Source organism: Nerophis lumbriciformis, linkage group LG24 (assembly GCF_033978685.3).
Source record: "Nerophis lumbriciformis linkage group LG24, RoL_Nlum_v2.1, whole genome shotgun sequence".
Classification (NCBI taxonomy): Eukaryota; Metazoa; Chordata; class Actinopteri; order Syngnathiformes; family Syngnathidae; genus Nerophis; species Nerophis lumbriciformis.
The window spans coordinates 19433144-19457798 of record NC_084571.2 but is presented as its reverse complement, the minus strand read 5'-3'; the positions used below and the strand labels follow the sequence as shown (position 1 = coordinate 19457798).

At 41.6% G+C, this 24655-nt stretch overlaps 1 protein-coding gene across 3 annotated transcripts in view; it reads left to right on the top strand.

The window, feature by feature from the left end:
• bmp1a (bone morphogenetic protein 1a) overlaps nucleotides 1-24655 on the top strand; it is a 148906-nt gene that overhangs the window by 49185 nt on the left and 75066 nt on the right. For all 3 annotated transcript variants that reach the window (XR_009817510.1, XM_061981771.1, XM_061981772.1), the window contains exons 2-4: nucleotides 10247-10360; nucleotides 15801-15926; nucleotides 17794-17911. Coding sequence is in view for 2 of the 3 variants with exons in the window: in XM_061981771.1 (XP_061837755.1) it covers nucleotides 10247-10360; nucleotides 15801-15926; nucleotides 17794-17911 (358 nt within the window). In the remaining variant the exon portion in view is untranslated. The remainder of the gene's footprint in view (nucleotides 1-10246; nucleotides 10361-15800; nucleotides 15927-17793; nucleotides 17912-24655) is intronic.

Below are 24655 nucleotides of genomic sequence, written 5' to 3'. Positions count from 1 at the left end.
ATTATTCTGCACTCGCTACTTGTTTTCAGCGTGTGCAGCTAGGCAGATAGTTAACAGTATGAAGAAACAGAAGCTCCAGAAGTTATGTTGAGGATTGATGTTCCTCATTTTTAATTATTTTCCTTCCTCAGTTTCATTTCCTTACACTTCTTCCTTAATTTAGGTTTGTTAGACTGAAAATATAAACATAAAATAAACACTACAAAAGTACCAAATTTTTCGGACTGTAAGGCACACTTAAAATCCTTTCATTTTCTCAAAACTCGACAGTGCGCCTTATAACCCGGTGCGCCTAATGTACGGAATAATTTTGGTTGTGCTTACCGACCTCGAAGCTATTTTATTTGGTACATGGTGTAATGATAAGTGCGACCAGTAGATGGCGGTCACACATAAGAGATACGTGTAGACTGCAATATGACTCAAGTAAACAACACCAAAATGTTACATGTTCCATTGAAAATTTAGAACATTACACACGGCCCACAAGGAAGTGTTTTCAATTTTTGTTTTCAATTAGAAAAAAATAATATTATGACCCTTTTAAAGGCCTACTGAAACCCACTACTACCGACCACGCAGTCTGATAGTTTATATATCAATGATGAAATCTTAACATTGCAACACATGCTAATACGGCTGGGTTCGCTTAGTAAAGGGCAATTTAAAATTTTGCGCGAAATATCCTGCTGAAAACGTCTCGGTATGATGACGTCAGCGCGTGACGTCACGGATTGTGGAGGACATTTTGGGACAGCATGTTGGCCAGCTATTAAGTCGTCTGTTTTCATCGCAAAATTCCACAGTATTCTGGACATCTGTGTTGGTGAATCTTTTGCAATTTGTTCAATGAACAATGGAGACAGCAAAGAAGAAAGCTGTAGGTGGGAAGCGGCGTATTGCGGCCGACTGCAGCAACACAAACACAGCCGGTGTTTCATTGTTTACATTCCTGGAAGATGACAGTCAAGCTTTACCATTGGCCTGTGGAGAACTGGGACAACAGAGACTCTTACCAGGAGGACTTTGAGTTGGATACGCAGACGCGGTACCGTGAGTACGCATGCATCTGCGGCTTCCAAACATTTGATCGCTTGCCCGTACGTGCGTGCCGCTATGTGCATGTCACGTACGTAACTTTGGGGACTTTGGGGAAATATATGTGCTGTATGAACTTTGGGGAGGTGAACAGTACTTTGGGCTGTGGGATTGAGTGTGTTGTGCAGGTGTTTGAGTTGTATTGGCGGGTTATATGGACGGGAGGGGGGAGGTGTTTGTTATGCGGGATTAATTTGTGGCATATTAAATATAAACCTGGTTGTGTTGTGGCTAATAGAGTATATATATGTCTTGTGTTTATTTACTGTTTTAGTCATTCCCAGCTGAATATCAGGTCCCACCCGCCTCTCACAGCATCTTCCCTATCTGAATCGCTCCCACTGTCCTCTAGTCCTTCACTCTCACTTTCCTCATCCACAAATCTTTCATCCTCGCTCAAATTAATGGGGAAATCGTCGCTTTCTCAGTCCGAATCGCTCTCGCTGCTGGTGACCATGATTGTAAACAATGTGCGGATGTGAGGAGCTCCACAACCTGTGACGTCACGCTACTCGTCTGCTACTTCCGGTACAGGCAAGGCTTTTTTATCAGCGACTAAAAGTTGCGAACTTTATCGTCGATGTTCTCTACTAAATCCTTTCAGCAAAAATATGGCAATATCGCGAAATTATCAAGTATGACACATAGAATGGACCTGCTATCCCCGTTTAAATAAGAAAATCGCATTTCAGTAGGCCTTTAATGCGCCTTACAATCCGGTGCACCTTTTGTATGAAAATAGACTTGACTAGACCTGCTCGTCGGCAATGCGCCTTATAATCCGGTGTACCCTATAGTCCGGAAAATACGGAATAATGTCCATCGTGTATTTTACATGAAAAATGTCCATTGTGTATTTTACATAAACAAAATAGAAGGTTTGGGGTTAATGTATTTACAGAATAAACAACAACATCCACAGCAAACATTGCACACCATGAACGGGGCTCAACACAATTAAACCTAAGGTGTAGCGTTATCGCCCTCTACTGGTCAAAATTAGCGCTACGTGCATTAAATATAATTTGATCGCCAGAGTTACTCAGACAAAAACCACGACCAAGAATACAAAAGACATCACAAAGTCAGCAATTTCAATACAAAACGAAGTAAATATCTTTATGCACAATATCTACTCACAAAGATCTGACCAAGTTTGGTGATGAAGTTTAACATGTGTGGATGTCTACCTTGTTGGTGTTTGTCTAGAACTGTCCGTCACTTCTAAGGTCTGACAGGAAACAATGACTCCAGCACTGGCTCAGGGCACAACATTCATACTTTGTTGTCCAGTCACTGTTAAGGCCATCCATCCATCCATCCATCCATCCATCCATCCATCCATCCATCCATGTTCTACCGCTTGTCCCGTTTTGGGTCGTGGGTGGGCTAGAGCCTATCCCAGCTGCACTTTGGCAGTAGGCAGGGTACACCCTGGACAAGTGTCCACCTCATTGTAGGGCTAGGGTTGTACGGTATACCGGTACTAGTATAGTTAGTTTTTTACAGACATGACGGAGCGTCGTCATGACATTGCTGGTTTTACGAGCAGAGGAGCATGTTCGGCAGCGCGCACACACAGAGTACTTACAAGCAGACACAGTGTGTAGACAGAAAAAGGAGAATGGACGCATTTTGATGTAAAAAGTAAAGATAAAGGTGTAGTTATAAGACTGAAACACCCTCAGGAAGATAATGATAAATGGGTTGTATTTGTATAGCGCTTTTCTACCTTCAAGGTACTCAAAGCGCTTTGACACTAGTTCCACATTTACCCATTCACACACACATTTACACACTGATGGAGGGAGCTGCCATGCAAGGCGCTAACCAGCACCCATCAGGAGCAAGGGTGAAGTGTCTTGCTCAGGACACAACGGACATGACGAGGTTGGTACTAGGTGGAGATTGAACCAGGGACCCTCGGGTCGCGCACGGCCATTCTTCCACTGCGCCACGCCGTCCCTAGATGTGCTTTAAGACATGGCTAGCTAGCTAGCAGCTAATATCCATCCACAGTGTTTTAGTTAATTCTAAATCACTAATCCTGGCCTCCATGGCACCAAATAAAGTAAGTTTCTTGCAAGTAGCATTATTACTGGAGGAAAAGGAATAGCTAAACATGCTTCACTACACACCGTAGGAGGATACAATAGCTCACCGGCGTCACAATGTAAACAAATACCATGGGTGGATCTACACCTGACATCCACTGTAATGATACCAAGTACAGGAGCGTATCTAGTCGATACTACTATGATTACATCGATATTTTATCGTCACAAAATATTTTTTTTAAATTCGTATTATGTTTATAAACTCAAGAAATACAAACTGTAGGTCCCTGGACACAAGAGGACCAACACAGATAGACAGACAACATTCAATGCATGTCTCTGGAAGTAGGAGACTGCCTGGAGAGAACCCGCGCAGTCACGGTAGAACATGCAAACTCAGATTTGAGCAATTTATTTAGATTTTATTTTAGGGCCGATAGTTGTATTTTTAGTTTGAATGTGTTGGCTCTGCGATGAGCCTTCCGCCCGAATGCAGCTGAGGTCCCTTCTACACTAAGGTTATCCAGGGTAAATCCCACCTAACCTTATCCTTGTCCACACACTACAATGGTGGTTTAAGACCCCCCCACCACGTCAGCCGGTGCAATGGACCTAATACGCATGCACGGAAAATGCGCACGTCATAGTCACCTCCAGTGTTGCTTTGTGTGCAAGTTCTTAAATTAAATGTAACTTATCTGAACAATATCCAGTGTTGTAATATTTCAATGAACTGGAATCCAGTGTGACTCTTGTAGTGAATCACACCTGAGACATCATACATTAATCACATCTTTAATAAACACGTAAACAATGTGATAAAGAACATTTGACAACAATCAATCTAGGGATGTAGATCTCTGGTTCGGACACTCCTCACTCTTTTACCTTCACCTTCATTGGCCATTCCTTTTTGGTGACTTTATATACTCTGGACCTAGACGTTGAGTTTGAGACATACATGGCGGACAATAACTGATACAGTCTGCTTTGTCAGTCCAAAAGCATTCGCCGTTTTCCGTAGTTTTCCCTCGACAGCCAGGTAATACATAGCACACGCTACCTTTTTTAGCACATCCACGGGAGCCCACATTCTCGTTGTCTCTCCTTCGACAAATGGACAAAGATTTTTTGCTCTGTAGAATCACAGCTGACATTGGAAAGTTCTCTTGCCGTCTGAGAAGTGTTGTATCCCAAATAGCTGCAATGGCTTTCTCTTAAGGTATTCATGTGTGATTTCCACAAGCGTCTGTACATGTAGAAGAAGGAGAAACACGGCATGTCTGGATGACTCACCTCCATATTTCTAGTGTTTACCTCCGAGCGAAAACAGGTTGTTATGAAGCTTGCTGTGGCGCGTTCTTTCTGACGTCACTTCCTGTGTGGATCGTGGTCTTTCTGGCGTCACTTCCTCTCCGAACTCAGTTTGTAAATGATCAATGAGTCCATACACAGTTAAGAGCTGGAGATTCAAGAAATACACGGCGCACTTACCCCTCTAGAAAATATCCAAGCAGGGGAACTAAACGCTGGTTTAGTGTGGCTGACACCGGGCTTAGGCTTAATAATTATTAGTTTAAGGAGTTATCCGGCTTAGTGTAGACATAGCCTGAGATAGGCTCCAGTGCCCCCCACGACCCCAAAAGGGACAAGCGGTAGTAAATGGATGTATGGAGTAGTTCTCTACTCACCCCATTGCTGTTTCATTGTGGCACATATGCCTCGCTGTTGACCCCTGCGGGGTGCCGGGAGTACTGCATACAGGAGCAACTCTAGTTTGAGTGGTTACATCAAGCCTTTTTGGCTGATGTTTGGCGCCCAAATGAAAAAAGCTTCGGCTGGCAGCCAGTTGGACAAGCCTGTTTTACGAATGCTTGGAGCATTCACACAATAATAATACTAATAATAAATAGATTCATTTTGGTGTAGAAAACCATCTGTGTGGATGTTTGGAGCATTCACACAATAACAATCATATCAATAATTATTTTTAATACAAAAATGTACTCTTAAAAATAAAGTTTTTTTTATTTTTTTTATTGCTTATGAATTGATTTAGAATCAGAATAGAAAATCGCAATTTGGATGTGAATCGGTTTAATTTAGCACCCTTAGTAGCTAACCCTAAAGGTCAAATGGCTGGGCATGGCTCATGTCATCTCCATATTTCCATGTTCTCTATTAAATTATCAGTTTAATGCTATTTTAGTGCTGCTCAATTATTTCTGTTATGCGTGATGCTGCCTTTTGAACTTTGCGCCTAGAACAATCCGGATGGTTCTTTTCCTTTTTTGGTCCGGAGGACACGACGTCCACAGTTTCCAAAAACAATTTGAAATATGAACTCGTCAGACCACAGAACACTTTTCCACTTTGCATCAGTCCATCTTAGATAAGCTGGGGTCCAGCAACGCCGGCGGCGTTTCTGGGTGTTGTTGATAAATGGCTTTCGCTTTGCATAGTAAAGTTTTAACTTGCACTTACAGATGTAGCGACCAACTGTAGTTACTGACAGTGGTTTTCTGAAGTGTTCCTGAGCCCATGTGGTGATATCCTTTACACACTGATGTCGCTTTTTGATGCAGTACCGCCTGAGGGATCGAAGGTCACTGGCATTGCCGCTTACGTGCAGTGATTTCTCCAGATTCTCTGAACCTTTTGATGATATTACGGACTGTAGATTGTGAAATCCCTAAATTCCTTGCAATCGCTGGTTGAGAAATGTTGTTCTTAAACAATTTGCTCAGGCATTTGTTGACAAAGTGGTGAACCCTCGCCCCGTCTTTGTTTGTGAATGACTGAGCATTTCATGGAAGCTGCTTTTATACCCAATCATGGCACCCACCTGTTCCCAATTAGCCTGTTCACCTGTGGGATGTTCCAAATAAGTCTTTGATGAGCATTCCTCAACTTTCTCAGTCTTTTTTGCCACTTGTGCCAGCTTTTTTGAAACATGTTGCAGTTATCAAATTCCAAATGAGCTAATCTTTGCAAAAAATAACAACGTTTACTAGTTCGAACGTTAAATATCTTGTCTTTGCAGTCTATTCAATTGAATATAAGTTGAAAAGGATTTGCAAATCATTGTATTCTCTTTTTATTTACCATTTACACAACATGACAACTTCACTGCTTTTGGGGTTTGTAGAAAAAAATAAAAAATAAAACAATTTGTCCTGATTTTTTAAATCAAAACAGAGAAGTCAGGATTAAAGGCTACATCGACCATGTTTTGTAGTGCGCAGCTGAATGAAGCGGGATACTGATAAAGCGTGACACGCCCCCCCCCACTATTTGAGAAGGACTTTAGTGGGTCTCTGGTCCTACAAGCAGAAGGTATGAGGACTGCTCCATCTCCCATCCTGGATGGACTTCATTGCCTTCTCACCCCCTCTGCTTCCCCTCCAAAACCCCCGCCACCCCCTGCATACAAGTCTGGCCGTAAATTGTGAAAACGTGCTGGTGTTAAAAGCTCGTTAAAGCGAGCGCCTTGTCTCTGCGGAGAGAACCCTCAGCCTTTCCTGCATAGAAATGGGGCATTTAGTAAGGAATCCCATAAAGCACATTCCTCGTAAAGTGGGACCGCTTGGTTATTTCCCTCTCCTTGGCCTCATTAAAGAGCTGATCCATGTTCAAGGTGGCCCACATGACTCCATGGAAGCAGTGTCATATCCAGTCATGTCCTACTTAGTCCCACTTCAAGAAATACAATCATTTATGTCGCCACATGACCACGGCCTGAAAAATACTACACAGAAATACACCACTGTGCATTGAAACACTTCAATTTGTCACTAGTTTACAAAAGGAGCTATTTTTTGGCGCATTCAAAAATCAATAAACCCGCATCAAAACTAAAATAATTGTAAAAAACATTTTGAATGTGAAAAAATATATTTTAATTCACAATTTCTAAAGCCATTATACCCGCTAGTAGTTGGTTGATTCGAGTGGAAGTGCAGGCAAACCATTTCACCGCCAGGACAACTTAACTCGTTTCTGGGGTCGACCGACCTCATTTCACAAGATCTAGTCCCTCTTTAAATATCCTTCTGGAAAATGCCCTTGCAAATATATACATCCATCCATCCATTTTCTACCGCCTGTCCTTTTCAGGGTCGCGGGGGTGCTCAGTCGTGGTCAAAAGTTTATATACACTTGTAAAGAACATAATGTCATGGCTGTCTTGACTTTCCAATCATTTCTATAACTCTTATTTTTTTGTGATAGAGTGATTGGAGCACATACTTGTTGGTCACAAAAAACACTCATGAAGTTTGCTTCTTTTATGAATTTATTATGGGTCTACTGAAAATGTGAGCAAATCTGCTGGGTCAAAAGTATAAATACAGCAATGTTAATATTTGCTTACATGTCCCATGGCAAGTTTCACTGCAATAAGGCGCTTTTGGTAGCCATCCACAAGCTTCTGCTTGAATTTTTGACCACTCTTGACAAAATTGGTGCAGTTCAGCTAAATGACATGGACTTGTTTCTTCAGCATTGTCCACACATGTAAGTCAGGACTTTGGGAAGGCCATTCTAAAACCTTCATTCTAGCCTGATTTAGCCATTCCTTGACCACTTTTGACGTGTGTTTGGGGTCATTGTCCTGTTGGAACACTCAACTGCGCCCAAGACCCAACCTCCGGGCTGATGATTTTAGGTTGTCCTGAAGAATTTGGAGGTAATCTTCTATTTTCATTGTCCCATTTAAAGCACCAGTTTCATTGGCAGCAAAACAGGCCCAGAGCATAATACTACCACCACCATGCTTGACGGTAGGCCTGGTGTTCCTGGGATTAAAGGCCTCACCTTTTCTCCTCCAAACATATTGCTGGGTATTGTGGCCAAACGGCTCTATTTTTGTTTCATCTGACATCACATGCACAAAGAGAAGACCTTCCGCAGGAAAGGTCTGTGGCTGTGGATGGCTACCAAAAGCGCCTTATTGCAGTGAAACTTGCCAAGGGACATGTAAGCAAATATTAACATTGCTGTATGTATACTTTTGACCCAGCAGATTTGCTCACATTTTCAGTAGACCCATAATAAATGTATAGAAGAAGCAATCCTCATGAATGTTTTTTGTGACCAACAAGTATGTGCTCCAATCACTCTATCACAAAAAAATAAGAGCTGTAGCAATGATTGGAAACTCAAAACAGCCATGACATTATGTTCTTTACTAGTGTATGTACACTTTTTGACCACGACTGCAAATCTGCCACCTAATCAACGTTTTGCTCTGCTTCTTTGTTGGTTAAAAAAGTGTGTGCCGCTGATTTCTCCGCTGGCCGGGTATGGCTCCGGTGCCACTTTCTGCTTTCGTAAATCACAACATGAGATTGGATACTTGGGAGTGACAAGTGAGTATCCAATCACAGTCACGTTCAACGTAAGGCTACCTAGATGGGCTACTGTCAACAGCTCGTGATCTGATTGCAACTGTCTGTTCACGGAACGTCCTTTGTTTGTTAAACTGCACAGCCGCCGTAAATGTTGGTTCAGAAGGCCTTCGGCAGAATTCATGCAGCGCTGGCAACAAGCTAGCTGAATTCTGATTGGATAAAAGCTCTAACTTAAAACACTGGAGCTTATATGACATGAAGAGAATATGATGAATACTTGTATACATTTATGAAAAGTAAATCAAAATAGTTTTGATTTACTTTTCATAAATGTATACAAGTATTAATTTCATACAAGTATCCTCACCGTTTTCAGTGAGGGTTGAACTCCGCCAAGGCTGCCCTTTGTCACCGATTCTGTTCATAACTTTTATGGACAGAATTTCTAGGCGCAGTCAAGGCGTTGAGGGGATCCGGTTTGGTGGCTGCAGGATTAGGTCTCTGCTTTTTGCAGATGATGTGGTCCTGATGGCTTCAACTGGCCAGGATCTTCAGCTCTCACTGGATCTGTTTGCAGCCGAGTGTGAAGCGACTTGGATGGAAATCAGGAGCTCCAAGTCCGAGTCCATGGTTCTCGCCCGGAAAAGGGTGGAGTGCCATCTCCGGGTTGGTAGAGGAGACCCTACCCCAAGTGGAGGAGTTCAAGTACCTCAAAGTCTTATTTGCGAGTGAGGGAAGAGTGGATCGTGAGATCGACAGGCGGATCGGTGCGGCGTCTTCAGTAATGCGGACGCTGTATCGATCCGTTGTGGTGAAGAAGGAGCTGAGCCGGAAGGCAAAGCTCTCAATTTACCGGTCGATCTACGTTCCCATCCTCACCTATGGTCATGAGCTTTGGGTTATGACCGAAAGGACAAGATCACGGGTACAAGCGGCCCAAATGAGTTCCCTCTGCCGGGTGGCAGGACTCTCCCTTAGAGATAGGGGGAGAAGCTCTGTCCTCCGGGAGGAACTCAGAGTAAAGCCGCTGCTCCTCCACATCGAGAGGAGCCAGATGAGGTGGTCCGGGCATCTTCGCAGGATGCCACCCGAACGCCTCCCTAGGGAGGTGTTTCGGGCACGTCCGACCGGTAGGACGTGTTGGGAAGACTATCTCTCCTGGCTGGCCTGGGAACGCCTCGGGATCCCCCGGGAGGAGCTGGACAAAGTGGCTGGGGAGAGGAAAGTCTGGGCTTCCCTGCTTAGGCTGCTGCCCCCGTGACCCCACATAGGATAAGCGGAAGAAGATGGATGGATGGATAGATGGAAATAAAAAATAAAATGAACTTTTATTAATTTATGATCATGATTTATGTTAGGCCAGCAGAGAAGGCACACCCCCTGGTCATATCACATATGAATGAACTCTCCAAGCCCACAGTGTGTAATCCACTCCATTAGTTGTGTGGACAAACCAGGTTTCTGAGTTCAAACTTTATTTTATTTTCAGCGCCGCAAGTGTGTAATACGTTGCTTAGATTTCTATCCTATAATTTGGAGCCCAGACAAGACGGCCTCCCTGCTAACCAAACACATCTCTATTTCTGTGTCACGGTAAGTAAGGAGAGCGTTGGATGTGGACAAGGCATCCACGCAGCCCACTCAGTCTGAGCGGCAGGAAAAGCCTCAGGCGAGTGGCGCTTCACAATGTGGACTTTTACTTAAACTGACCTGTGCTGTTTTCTTCTTTGTCTGTTCCAGTTGCCTATCTGGGAGACATAGCTCTGGATGAGGAGGACCTGCGACTATTTAAAGTGGACAGAATTATAGATTTAGCCAGCAGAACAGTCCAGATTGTCAATCACACAAATACAGGTACTCACAATCTACATTTCCTAATGCAATGAGTTGTTGTTGTCTCACTTAGACTTTGACTTAGACAAACTTTATTGATCCTCAAGGGAAATTGTTGCTAGAAGAATAGAAAAAAATAAATCTTCGCTCCTTCATTTTTGTGCCGGCACTACGGCTTTTTCCGTAGTTTCCACGGGAATGTCCGGCCGCGATCTCCATAGCGTTGGGGGCAAGGAGAACGCAAACAGCTCAACTGATCAAAGCCAAACACAAAACGGCCCAAAAAGAAAAGTAACGGAAATACACAAAACCGCCCCAGAACCATAATTTGTGGTTTATGAAAAAGATAAGTGTTAAAAAAAAAAGCAAGGGAAATTGAGAGCATACCAAAAATAAAGTAAAATGAAGGAAGTCAAAGGAGCTAATGTGATGTGCTGCCACTCTTTTTAGCACATGAAAGAAGAAAAAAAAGTAAACAGTCAGTGAAAGTTGGCTGAAACCGTGTTCCTGCACACCATTATTATGAGCGGACCACCACATGCCGCAATCATTGCTGCTATAAAAGGTGTTCCTCCATTGAGTTTTACACTTCTATAGACTACACTTGTGCGTGAGTCAACAAGCTGTGACCTGCATCTTTTTTTTACTGGGGGGGTTTAATGTGTGAGTTGGAAAAAAAAAAAAGTGCTGATGCTGATTTCCGAATACTTTTAAACAGCAGGATGAGACTTGATTTGACTTGGTAAAATCACGGTACCTACGTCAACCAGGCTCATGACTCTCATTAAGAGCATCTATTTCATTGGCTCAAACTAATCCAACCAATTACAGACCATTTAATTTGTCACCTGTGACACAAAGCTTAGACTTATTGAACTGCTTAAGTCAGGGGTGGGCAATTAATTTTTACCGTGGGCCGCATCAGCAACCCGAGCACTGCTGGAGGGCCACATCGACAATATTTCAATTAAAAATTTTGCTCAATATTATTTTTGATATACCGTAAGATTAATAATAATACTGGCAACACTAAATGGTCCCTAGTGTGTGAATGAATGCGAGTGTGAATGTTGCCTGTCTATCTGTGTTGGCCCTGTGATGAGGTGGCGACTTGTCCAGGGTGTGACAATGGATGGATGGATGGATGATAATAATAATAATAATAATAATAATAATGATTTAATTTAACCTAACTTAACTTTATACAAAAGCAGATTGCTTTTGATGGTTTTATTTTCAACACTGTCTTACACAACATTTCCTGATGTATAATACAATGCAAAAATTTAAATTTCTGCACAGGGTTAATTTATGTCACTTTATCCTGCATCCTCTTTAAAAGTCCAACATTTTTCCCCGTCAGATTTGGACAACCATCTGTTGTCACACCTGCCAGCTTTTCCCATTTCAGTCCTAACATGTCCAAACACGCATTTACCTATGTGATTGTCCCTTTAATTGACTGCATGGCTGCCAGCTCCTCCGTGATTTGAAAGTCTGCAGTTATCCCACGTAAGAAGATGAGCAGCTGGGCGGTGTCACGTACATCGCAGCTCTCATCCAAAGCCAGCGAAAAACAGTCAAAGTCGGCCGTTCTGTTCTTCAGCTGAAGCTCCAAGTTTCCAGCGATGGTCTCAACCCGCCTCGTTACAGCGCGTCGGGAGAGTGACACGTTCTCAAATGCGCCCCTCTTCTCCGGGCATATCAGCGCAACAGAGTCCAATAAGCACTCCTTAATAAACTCTCCGTCAGAAAACGTCTTACTTTTTCTGGCGATTTTGTGAGAAATGACAAAACTTGTCCAGACGGCTGCATCTCTGGGGGTGTGAAATTTGGCAAAAAGTCCTTGTGGGTTTGCAGTTTTACCATCAACGCATCAGCCTCCCTTGCGCGCTCTTCATCAGACAGATTCCGGTATTTTTCCTCATGCTTTGTCGTGTAGTGGCGATTCAAATTATATTCTTTAAACACAGCAACCTGTGTACCACAAATTAAGCACACGGCTTTACCTTTAATTTATGTAAAGAAATACTTGGCAGTCCATGTCTTGTTGAAAACACGGCATTCGTCATCAACTTTTCTTTTTTTAGCGTGAGCTGACATCTCGGTGGTAACCGGGCATCACTTGTTGCTGTGCACCTTCACTCACAAGTTACACACAGACATACGTCCATAAATAACACTTTTCAAAATAAAAGCAGCACAGTTGTATTGCACACTCGACATAGATACTTTTTAAAATGTATTTTGTAATTTATGATTGGCCTCACGCGGGCAGAACATCGACGCACAAAGGGCCGGATGTGGCCCGCGGGCCGCAGAATGCCCAGGTCTGGCTTAAGTGTTGTATGTTTCTTAACCACCGCCAGCGCCCCCTAGTGGGTCACCAAACAATATCTGTTTCTCAGAGCGGTACTCAGGTGTAATACACTTTTTCACCACTTGTGGCAGTAATGACAATATCAAACAGAAGAAGTCTGGAGCATAAGTCATAGAGGAGTTTCTTCAGCACTAAAATTACGACTAAATAGGTGAAACTGTATTTTCATTAGCACTTTAATTCCATTGATAGTTTGTTTCAGAAAAGTATATATGACCAATGTATGATCCTGTAACTACTTGGTTTCGGATCGATACCTAAATGTGTGGTATCATCCCAAACTAATGTAAAGTATCAAAGAAGAGAAGAATAAGCGATTATTACGTTTTAACAGAAGTGTAGATAGAACATGTTAAACAGAAAATAAGCAGATATTAACAATAAATTAACAAGTAGATTAATAATACATTTTTACAGTTTGTCCCTCATAATGTAGACAAAATAATAATAAATAACAAATAATAATATAAATGACACAATATGTTACTGCATACGTCAGCAGACTAATTAGGAGTCTTTGTTTGTTTACTTACTACTAAAAGACAAGTTGTCTAGTATGTTCACTATTTTATTTAAGGACTAAATTACAATGATAAACATATGTTTCATGTACCCTAACATTTTTTGTTAAAACAAAGACAATAATGACATTTTTTGTGGTCCCCTTTATTTAGAAAAGTATCGAAATACAGAAGTCAGGAGCTAAAGTTATGGAGAAGTTTCTTCAGCGCTAAAATTAATTAAAATTATGACTAAATAGGTGAAACTGTATTTTATTTGCACTTTAATTCCATTGATAGTTTATTTCAGAAAAATATATGTTATTGTGATTTATTATTAATTTAGTTGGAATTTATACATTTTAGCACTGGATAATTGTTCCCTTTTAATGCAGTATATTTGCTTGAAAATATTTTTCTAATCATCCTGACCTAAGCCAAGGTTTATGTTTTAGACAGCAGGATGAGACTTGATTTGACTTGGTAAAATCACGGTACCTACGTCAACCAGGCTCATGACTCTTATTAAGAGCATCTATTTCATTGGCTCAAACTAATCCAACCAATTACAGACCATTTAATTTGTCACCTGTGACACAAAGCTGAGACTTATTGAACTGCTGAGCACATCTTCACATCATTGGGATGTGTTTTTACATGTTTTTGTTACTGCCATTGACGTTTCTTATACTCACACATATACAATGGTGGTCAAAAGTGTACATACACTTGTAAAGAACATAATGTCATGGCTGACCTGAGTTTCCAATAATTTCCACAACTCTTATTTTTTTGTGATAGAGTGATTGGAGCACATACTTGTTGGTCACAAAAAACATTCATGAAGTTTGCTTCTTTTATGAATTTATTATGGGTCTACTGAAAATGTGAGCAAATCTGCTGGGTCAAAAGTATACATACAGCAATGTTAATATTTGCTTACATGTCCCTTGGCAAGTTTCACTGCAATAAGGCGCTTTTGGTAGCCATCCACAAGCTTCTGGCAAGCTTCTGCTTGAATTTTTGACCACTCCTCTTGACAAAATTGGTGCAGTTCAGCTAAATGTGTTGGTTTTCTGACATGGACTTGTTTCTTCAGCATTGTCCACACGTTTAAGTCAGGACTTTGGGAAGGCCATTCTAAAACCTTCATTCTAGCCTGATTTAGCCATTCCTTTACCACTTTTGACGTGTGTTTGGGGTCATTGTCCTGTTGGAACACCCAACTGTGCCCAAGACCCAAACTCCGGGCTGATGATTTTAGGTTGTCCTGAAGAATTTGGAGGTAATCCTCTTTTTTCATTGTCCCATTTAAAGCACCAGTTCCATTGGCAGCAAAACAGGCCCAGAGCATAATACTACCACCACCATGCTTGACGGTAGGTATGGTGTTCCTGGGATTAAAGGCCTCACCTTTTCTCCTCCAAACATATTGCTGGGTATTGTGGCCAAACAGCTCCATTTTTTGTTTCATCTGACCACAGAATTTTCCTCCAGAAGGTCTTATCTTTGTCCATGTGATGTCAGATGAAACAAAAATGGAGCTGTTTGGCTACAATACCCAGCAATATGTTTGGAGGAGAAAAGGTGAGGCCTTTAATCCCAGGAACACCAGGCCTACCGTCAAGCATGGTGGTGGTAGTATTATGCTCTGGGCCTTTTTTGCTGCCAATGGAACTGCTGCTTTAAATGGGACAATGAAAAAAGAGGATTACCGGTACCTCCAAATTCTTCAGGACAACCTAAAATCATCAGCCCGGAGTTTGGGTCTTGGGCACAGTTGGGTGTTCCAACAGGACAATGACCCCAAACACACGTCAAAAGTGGTAAAGGAATGGCTAAATCAGGCTAGAATGAAGGTTTTAGAATGGCCTTCCAAGTCCTGACTTAAACGTGTGTACAATGCTGAAGAAACAAGTCCATGTCAGAAAACCAACACATTTAGCTGAACTGCACCAATTTTGTCAAGAGGAGTGGTCAAAAATTCAAGCAGAAGCTTGTGGGTGGCTACCAAAAGCGCCTTATTGCAGTGAAACTTGCCAAGGGACATGCAAGCAAATATTAACATTGCTGTATGTATACTTTTGACCCAGCAGATTTGCTCACATTTTCAGTAGACCCATAATAAATTCATAAAAGGACCAAACTTTGTGAATGTTTTTTGTGACCAACAAGTATGTGCTCCAATCACTCTATCACAAAAAAATAAGAGTTGTAGAAAGTATTGGAAACTCAAGACAGCCATGACATTATGTTCTTTACAAGTGTATGTACACTTTTGACCACGACTGAGCACCCCCGCGAATATTTATTTCCCAAAAAGTCCCACCAATTATGTAATATTTGTGTAAATGGACATTATTGTGGTCCACACCTCATCTTACAACTGATAATAGGGATTCTTTCCTTACTAAAAAAAAAAAAAAAAAAAAAAAAAAAAAAAATCAGTGAGAAAAAAAGAGCCATTCTTTTGAACGGTTCTTTAAAGGGATCGGCTCCTCAAGACCGGGCTCCCTTCAAAGAGCCATCTCTTATTTTACCCTTACATTGGTGTGTCAAATTAATCCTGTTCTATTTCTAGGGTCAACTCATCAAAATAGCCAGAACAGACAAGGCTCTGGCCGAAGGAAACGAGCCGCCACTTCCAGACCTGAGCGTGTTTGGCCTGAAGGTGTCATTCCATATGTCATCAGCGGTAATTTTAGTGGTAAGTATCGGCCTTTTATGTGGGCCATGTATTATTTCATGTATCGCTCTATATGTGACAATACTATAGGGTTGTACCCTGTACCGGTACTAGTATAGTATCGCGGTGCTAATGAATCAAAAACGGTACCATACTCGGTTTGAAAAGTACCGCTTCCCAGGCGTGACGGTGCGTCGTCACATCATGACATTGCTGGTTTTACGAGCAGAGGAGCATGTTCGGCAGCGCACACACACAGAGTACTTACAAGCAGACACAGTGTGTAGACAGAAAAGGGCGAATGGACGCATTTTGGTGTAAAAAGTAAAGATAAAGGTGAAGTTATAACACTGAAACACCCTCAGGAAGAGGTGCTTTAAGCCATGGCTAGCTAGCGGCTAACATCCATCCGCAGTGTTTTAGCTACTTCTAAATCACTAATCCTGGCCTCCATGGCGACAAATAAAGTATCAATCAATCAATCAATCAATCAATCAAAGTTTACTTACATAGCCCTAAATCACGAGTGTCTCAAAGGGCTGCACAAGCCACAACGACATCCTGGGCTCAGATCCCACATCAGGGCAAGAAAAAACTCAACCCAATGGGATGACAATGAGAAACCTTGGAGGGGACCGCAGATGTGGGGACCCCCCCCTGGGCGACCGGTGCGATGGACGTGGTGTGGATCTTGTGCACAGTGTGAGAGTCCAGTCAATAGTGGGGCCAGCAGGAGATCATCTGGATGAGTGGTCCACCCCGTGTCCTGACTTTGAACAGCTAGCGCTTCATCTGTGGTCACCTAATAACCTCTCCACTCAGGAGAGGGGTACGTTTCTGACAAGTACCATTATCACTGGAGGATGGGGAATAGCTAAACATGCTTCACTACACACCCTAAGAGGATACAATAGCTCACCGGCGTCACCGCTAACAAAAGCTAGCACTCCTGAATGTAAACAAATGCCATGGGTGGATCTACACCTGACATCCACTGTAATGATACCGAATACAATAGCATATCTAGTCGATACTACAATGATTACATCGATATTTTTTATCATCACAGAATCTATTTTTCCTTTTTTTTAAATTCATATTATGTTTATAAAGTCAGTAAATACATCCCTGGACACATGAGGATTTTGAATATGACCAATGTATGATCCTGTAACTACTTGGTATCGGATCGATACCTAAATGTGTGGTATCATCCAAAACTAATGTAAAGTATCAAAGAAGAGAAGAATAAGTGATCATTACATTTTAACAGAAGTGTAGATAGAACATGTTAAAACAGAAAATAAGCAGATATTAACAGTAAATGAACAAGTAGATGAATAATACATTTTTACAGTTTGTCCCTCATAATGTAGACAAAATAATAGGTAGATAAATGACATAATATGTTACTGCATACGTCAGCAGACTAATTAGGAGTCTTTGTTTGTTTACTTACTGCTAAAAGACAAGTTGTCTAGTATGTTCACTAGTTTATTTAAGGACTTAATTACAATAATAAACATATGTTTCATGTACACTAACATTTTTTTTGTTTAATAAAGACAATAATGACATTTTGTTTGTGGTGCCCTTTATTTAGAAAAGTATCAAAATACATTTTGGTACCGGTACCCTCCAATTTGTACTTGTAAGAGTATCAGACATGAATAACATTTATGTATTTTAGTTCCAGTGAGTCAAATGAATGGATTGATGTTAAAAATAAGATGCAGAGATGATGAAACCAGATGGGGAGATGTTAGCGATGATGTCATCTTTACGACTTTAACGACTGTATATGTTCTATTGGACTTCTTGGCGGACTCCTTTTCCGCCGGTTGTGTGTCCTGGCTGCCACGATCTCACCCTGCCTTTGTCCACTCAGGCAGCCAGCGGGCCATATTCCGCCAAGCCATGCGGCACTGGGAGAAGCACACCTGTGTCACCTTCATTGAGAGGACACAGGAAGAGAGCTACATTGTCTTCACCTACCGACCATGTGGGTGAGTTCTTGGCTGGCCTCCTTCAGCTCCAGCTAATGATTTAACGCCTGTGTGCTTCCTTGCCTTTCCACCATTCTTTCTCCCTTCCCGGCCTCCGAGTGTGAGAGCAGTTATTACACACACATTCCCTCTATCTTTTCATGGCAGTGCGTCAGTCACTGGGCCCTTGTGTCATGCCTGTTGCACACCACTGCACCCCACTGGGAGACTTCCGCAGCCCTTTACCCTGTCCACTCAGCATTAAGACAGACACTGAGAGGAAGTTTGTAGTTGCTAAGAGACCGTTCACTCGCGCTTTGGACCTGGCTTGTCAATTTATGACTATGTTAAAAATCCCAACAACCTGTCCAGCTTTTAAAGAGGTCATATTTTGACTGTTTTCTACAAAAGCCAAAAGCATTGAAGTTGTCACGTTGTGTAAATGGTAAATAAAAAGAGAATACAATGATTTGTAAATCCTTTTCAACTTATATTCAATTGAATAGACTGCAAAGACAAGATATTTCATGTTCACACTGAGAAACTTCTTTTTTTTTTGCAAATAATCTTGAATTTAGAATTTAATAGCAGCAACACATTGCAAAAAAGGCATTTTTACCATTGTGTTACATGACCTTTCCTTTTAACAACACTCAGTAAAGGTTTGGGAACTGAGGAGACACATTTTTGTGATGGTTCTTTTCCTCTTTGTTCCGGAGGACACGACGTCCACAGTTTCCAATAATAATTTGAAATGTGGACTCGGCAGACCACACAACACTTTTCCACTTTGCATCAGTCCATCTTAGATGAGCTCAGGCCCAGCGAAGCGTTTCTGGGTGTTGTTGATAAATGGCTTTGGCTTTGCATAGTAGAGTTTTAACTTGCACTTACAGATGTAGCGGCCAACTGTAGTTACTGACAGTGGTTTTCTGAATTGTTCCTGAGCCCATGTGGTGATATCCTTTACACGCCGATGTCGCTTTTTGATGCAGTACCGCCTGAGGGATCCTAGGTCTGTAATATCATCGCTTAAGTACAGTGATTTCTCCAGATTCTCTGAACCTTTTGATGATATTACGGAGCGTAGTTCAACTGTGCGATGTTCCAAATAAGTGTTTGATGAGCATTCCTCAACTTTCTGTCTTTTTTGCCACTTGTGCCAGCTTTTTTTAAACATGTTGCAGGCATCAAATTCCAAATGAGTTAACATTTGCAAAAAATAACAACGTTTTCCAGTTCGAACATTAAGTATCTTGTCTTTGCAATCTATTCAATTGAATATAAGTTGAATATTATTTGCAAATTATTGTATTCTGTTTTTATTTACCATTTACATAACATGACAACTTCACTGGCTTTGGGTTTTGTACATGTAAATCACTTCCTCGTGGTCTACGTCACATGTTCTTAGGTAAGAATTTGGCGTAGACTATGTCTCTCCAGGATTGTTTTGTGGGCGGGTCTTATTTACGTGCCTCCACTTTGACAGCGTCTTCTCCCCGCCGTCTTTGTTGTAGTTTTTAGCGCTTCCATACGGAGTCTACTGACAAATATAAGTTAGAACTAGGGTTGTACGGTATACCGGTGGTACTGCGAAAGTAATGAATCATTATCGGTACTATACCGCCTCCAAAAAGTACTGGTTCTTCCCCCATTTTTTTTTTGAGATGTAACGATAAACGGTGTAATGATAAACCTTGGTAAAACTCTCGACGGTTAGTGTTAACGTTTCGAAATAAAATGATGGGAAAACCGTGATTGACAACCACACTTTGATAAACTCACGGACTGTTGACGGTGCTCATTCACTGGAGGAGCAAGCTAGCGCTAGCTAGCTGAAATGCTAACACAAAATCAGTACACATTAACGTGGGAACCTATCATGCAAAACCAACTTTTGGTAGCTGCTTTTGCATATTTGGGATCTGTATAAGTCCCAAAAATGTGAAAATCAAACCGTGGAGGCGTGGCGGAGGTATTTATAAAACAATCTTGCTTTCCTTCATACTTCCTCCAGACAAGTTCTTTCTAATTGTGACGTCAGCCGATATCTCCATATATGGTAGAAGTTTACCTAAAGTGCTTTGCGCAAGTCCGCCATGTAGTCAGTGAGCTTATTGACAATTTTTTTTCTCAATCCTCTTGTTATGGGGCCGACTGGTTCGTACATGCACATACATCCATTTCTAATAAAAAGTAGCGCATAGCTCCAACTTCAGTAGACTCGTTATGGAAGTGCGGAAAACTACAACATGGATGACGGGGAGAAGAGGCAGTGGAAGTGGAGCCACGGAAAAAAGAGCGCCCACAAAACAGTGCACCCTGAAGAGACGGTCTGTAAAACATCATTTGGACCAAATAACCACCATTACATGTTATGTAGACCACAAGCAAGTCTTTTAAATGTAGAAAAAAAACATATGACCCTTTTAGAAACGACGTACCTCAATCTAAACTTGCATAAACACATGGCTGTCTGGGCAACTAAGCCAACTAACCTACAGGCTGTGCTCTATAATCTATAATTGAAGGAATAAAAACAAACTGGAAGCAAAGCGCCCCAACACCTGTTTTTACTTTATCATAAAAACAAAACTAAAAAACTTTACAAATTTGAAACAGAAGAAGACACACCTATTTAACACTAAGATCAAAATAATATGACGGAACAAAATGTAATTTTTATTTTTAATTAAACTGAAATAAAACTTGGTTATAAAATGTTGGTGTGTTTAAAAGTGCTTTTTGAACAACACCATGGTAATAACGGCAACCATTTTGGTGGAAAAAAAACGTGATTTGTGAAATGTTCATAACGTGACATCCCTTAGACGTCATCTCCTGTTACTCCTGTTTCCTCACAGTCCAAGAACTTAGACTTAGACTTAGACAAACTTTAATGATCCACAAGGGAAATTGTTTATGCAGATATAAAGTAGACTAAAAATGTACCGTAGTAGCAATATAAAATATAACATATGTAATATTTACATATTATATATACAGTATATGATTGTAGAGGTTGCCCTCTGGTGGGTTCTGGGGGACCACCACACACTGCCAGGAGAGCCAGGAATTTCAGGGTATAACACTGTTTTATTTTCATAAAAAGGTGCAGAGGCTTTTGCTTTTCAGCAAAGTGTCTTTGTCTGCTGCGTCCGCTCAGCAGCACCTCCAACCCCGACTCTTCGTTTTATCACGGCTGCCGCTAATAAAGGCGACAAATGATTAGATAACCAGGCCACCTGGGCCATCTACGCACCTGTCGCTGTCTTCGAGGCCGGTCCTGGCAACACCCCGTTCCGCGGCAGGCCCGCAGGCCACGCCCCTCCACAATGATATATACTGATGTATTAGATTGTATTATATTTTTATATAATATTCAACAATGGCCATGTACAATATTACAGTATATGTAACAGCTGCAGCATAAGATAGAGCAGGGGTAGGGAACCTATGGCTCTAGAGCCAGATGTGGCTCTTTTGATGACTGCATCTGGCTCTCAGATAAATCTTAGCTGACATTGCTTAACATGATAAGTAGTGAATAATTCCGCTGGTAATCACAGTGTTAAAAATAACGTTCAAAATATAAAACATTCTCATGCATTTCAATCCATCCATCCGTTTTCTATCGCACCTGTTCATGAAGTCGAATTAATGGTAAGAAGTATTTTATTTATTATTGGTTAGCTTTAGAATAACAATGTTATTAAAAAGAATAAGAGACTTATTATACTGTAAAAATGTTGGTCTTACTTAAAAATGCACGCATTTAGTTGTATTCAGTGTTAAAAAAATATTATCTGGCTCTCAAGGAAATACATTTTGAAATATTTGGCTTTCATGGCTCTCTCAGTCAAAAAGGTTCCCGACCCCTGAAATAGAGAGTAGATCCAGCAGAAAATATACATTATAAAGAAAGAGAGGTAGCTAACATGACCAGTGTTTTATACAGCTGGATGAAGGAGTTCTTGAATCCAACACTGTGGGAACCAAGCTGAAGGAGCCTGTTGGAGTATGAACTCCATTGTCCCTCAATTGTCTGCTGGAGTGGATTGTCCATGATGGCCAGCAGTTTGTCCTCCTGTCCCTCACTGACCCAAACGCCTCCAACTGCGTGCCAATAGTTTGGCCGGCTTTCCGGATCACTTTGTCAATTCGGTTGAAGTCCATTTTGCTGGTGCTGCTGCCCCAACAAAGCACTGCAAAGTACAGGGCACTGGCCACAACAGACTGATAACAGATCCCCAACAGCTTGCTGCACACATTAAAGCAGTGTTTTTCATCCTGTTTGGAGCCAAAGCATGTTTGTGTTCATTGAAAAAAATGCAGAGGCACACCACCAGCAGAAAACATAAAAAATGTAAACTCGGTAGTTGATATTGGCAATGAAAAGTAATTGTTGCAGTTGTTGGATATGAATTCAAACCATAACCAAACACGCATCACTGTAGTTATTGTCTCAAAGTAAGTATCACGACCTGTCACATCACACTGGGACTTATTTGGAGTTTTTTGGTATTTTCCTGTGTGTAGTGTCTTCCACTCCTATTTTGGTGGCTTTTCCTGTTTTGTTGGTATTTTCCTGTAGCAGTTTCATGTCTTCCTTTGAGCGCTATTCCCCGCACCTGCTATGTTTTGGCAATCAACACTATTTCAGTTGTGCGGACGCTATCCTTCTTTGTGTGGACATTGTTGATTGTCATGTCGTGTACGGGTGTACTTTGTGAACGCCGTCTGCTCCACACGCTGTAAGTCTTTGCTGTCGTCCAGCATTGTGTTTTTGTTTACTTTATAGCCAGTTCAGTTTTAGTTTCGTTTTCCATAGCCATCCCTAAGCTTCAGTGCCTTTTTTAGGGGCACTCGCCTTTTGTTTATTTTTGGTTTAAGCATTAGATACGACGTTTACAAAGCAATTAGCTACCTGCTGCCACCTACTGATAAGGAAGAGTATTACACGGTTACTATGCGGAGCTCTAGACAGCACCGACACTCAACAACAACACATAATTTGCAGACTATAATTACTGGTTTGCATAAAATATTTTTAACCCAAATAGGTGAAATTATATAATCTCCCACGGCACACCAGACTGTATATTACGGCACACCAGTGTGCCGCGGCACAGTGGTTGAAAAACACTGCATTAAAGGACCTAAGCTTCCTCAACAAAAGGCGAGTGCCCCTAAAAAAGGCATTGAAGCTTAGGGTTGGCTATGGAAAACGAAACTAAAACTGAACTGGCTACAAAGTAAACAAAAACAGAATGCTGGACGACAGCAAAGACTTACAGCGTGTGGAGCAGACGGTGTCCACAAAGTAACCTTGTAAACAGCTTTGCTGTTGTCCTTCCAGTCCAGTCTGCTGTTCAAGTGGACTCCCAGGTACTTGTACTGCCCCATCACAGTGTGCACATCCCATCACAATATGGTTGTTATGGAAACTTGAAGAGTATGATGCCAAAATTTGGATTTTCTGTTTAATTCGATTTTAGCCGTTCACATAACAAAAATGGGTCCTTAACGTCACAAAGTCCCACATGTGCTGTGGTGTGTAAACATGGCTCCATTGCTAGGAGGTCTCACCTTTGTGGCAACTTCAAGGGTTTTGTGTAGGACATTAAAAAGGTAGAGGGCAAGAATTGTGGTTTTGGCTCTTGTTACAAAGCATTTGCTTCAATGTGGTAACTGAGGACAGGCAGTCGAAGCCAGGAGTGTTAGGACATTGACGTTAGACTTCCTTTATTGTCATTCAAATTTCAACTTGACAGTACAGATAAGAACAAAATGTTGTTGCATTAGCTGGTTGTAGTGCAGGATAAAAGAGCAATAAGGTGCAGATATAAATAATATATAAATAGTTAGTTCTGAAAAATCTCACATTGTCGACTATGTCTTTCGCAGACTTTCTATTTTGGCAAAGAATGATGACACAATCGTTCAGACCGCAGTGGCATCGGATGCGTATCGGACTCAATTTCACCTACGAAGGAGGACTTGGTCGGACTGTTCACATTCGCATGAGAAAATCCGATACATGTCAAATGTAGCAGAAAAAAGGGAACGCACCTGCAGTGTGAACATACACTATATTGCCAAAAGTATTTGGCCAGCCATCCAAATGATGAGAATCAGGTGTCCTAATCACTTGGCCCGGCCACAGGTGTATAGAATCAAGCACTTAGGCATGGAGACTGTTTCTACAAACATTTGTGAAAGAATGGGCCGCTCTCAGTGATTTCCAGCGTGGAACTGTCATAGGATGCAACAAAACCAGTCGGGAAATTTCCTCGCTCTTAAATATTCCAAAGTCAACTGTTGGCTTTATTATAGGAAAAGTGAAGAGTTTGGGAACAACAGCAAGTCAGCCACCAAGTGGTAGGCCACGTAAACTGACAGAGAGGTCAGCATAGTGCAAAGACTTTCTGCACAGTCAGTTGCTACAGAGCTCCAAACTTCATGTGACCTTCCAATTAGCCCACGTACAGTATGCAGAGAGCTTCATGGAATGGGTTTCCATGGCCGAGCAGCTGCATCTAAGCCATACATAACCAAGTCCAATGCAAAGCTTGGGATGCAGTGGTGAAAAGCACGTCACCACTGGACTCTAGAACAGTGGAGACGCCTTCTCTGGAGTGATGAATCACGCTTTTCCATCTGGCAATCTGATGGACCAGTCTGGGTTTGGAGGTTGCCAGGAGAACGCTACATTTCAGACTGCATTGTACCGATTGTGAAATTTGGTGGAGGAGGAATTAT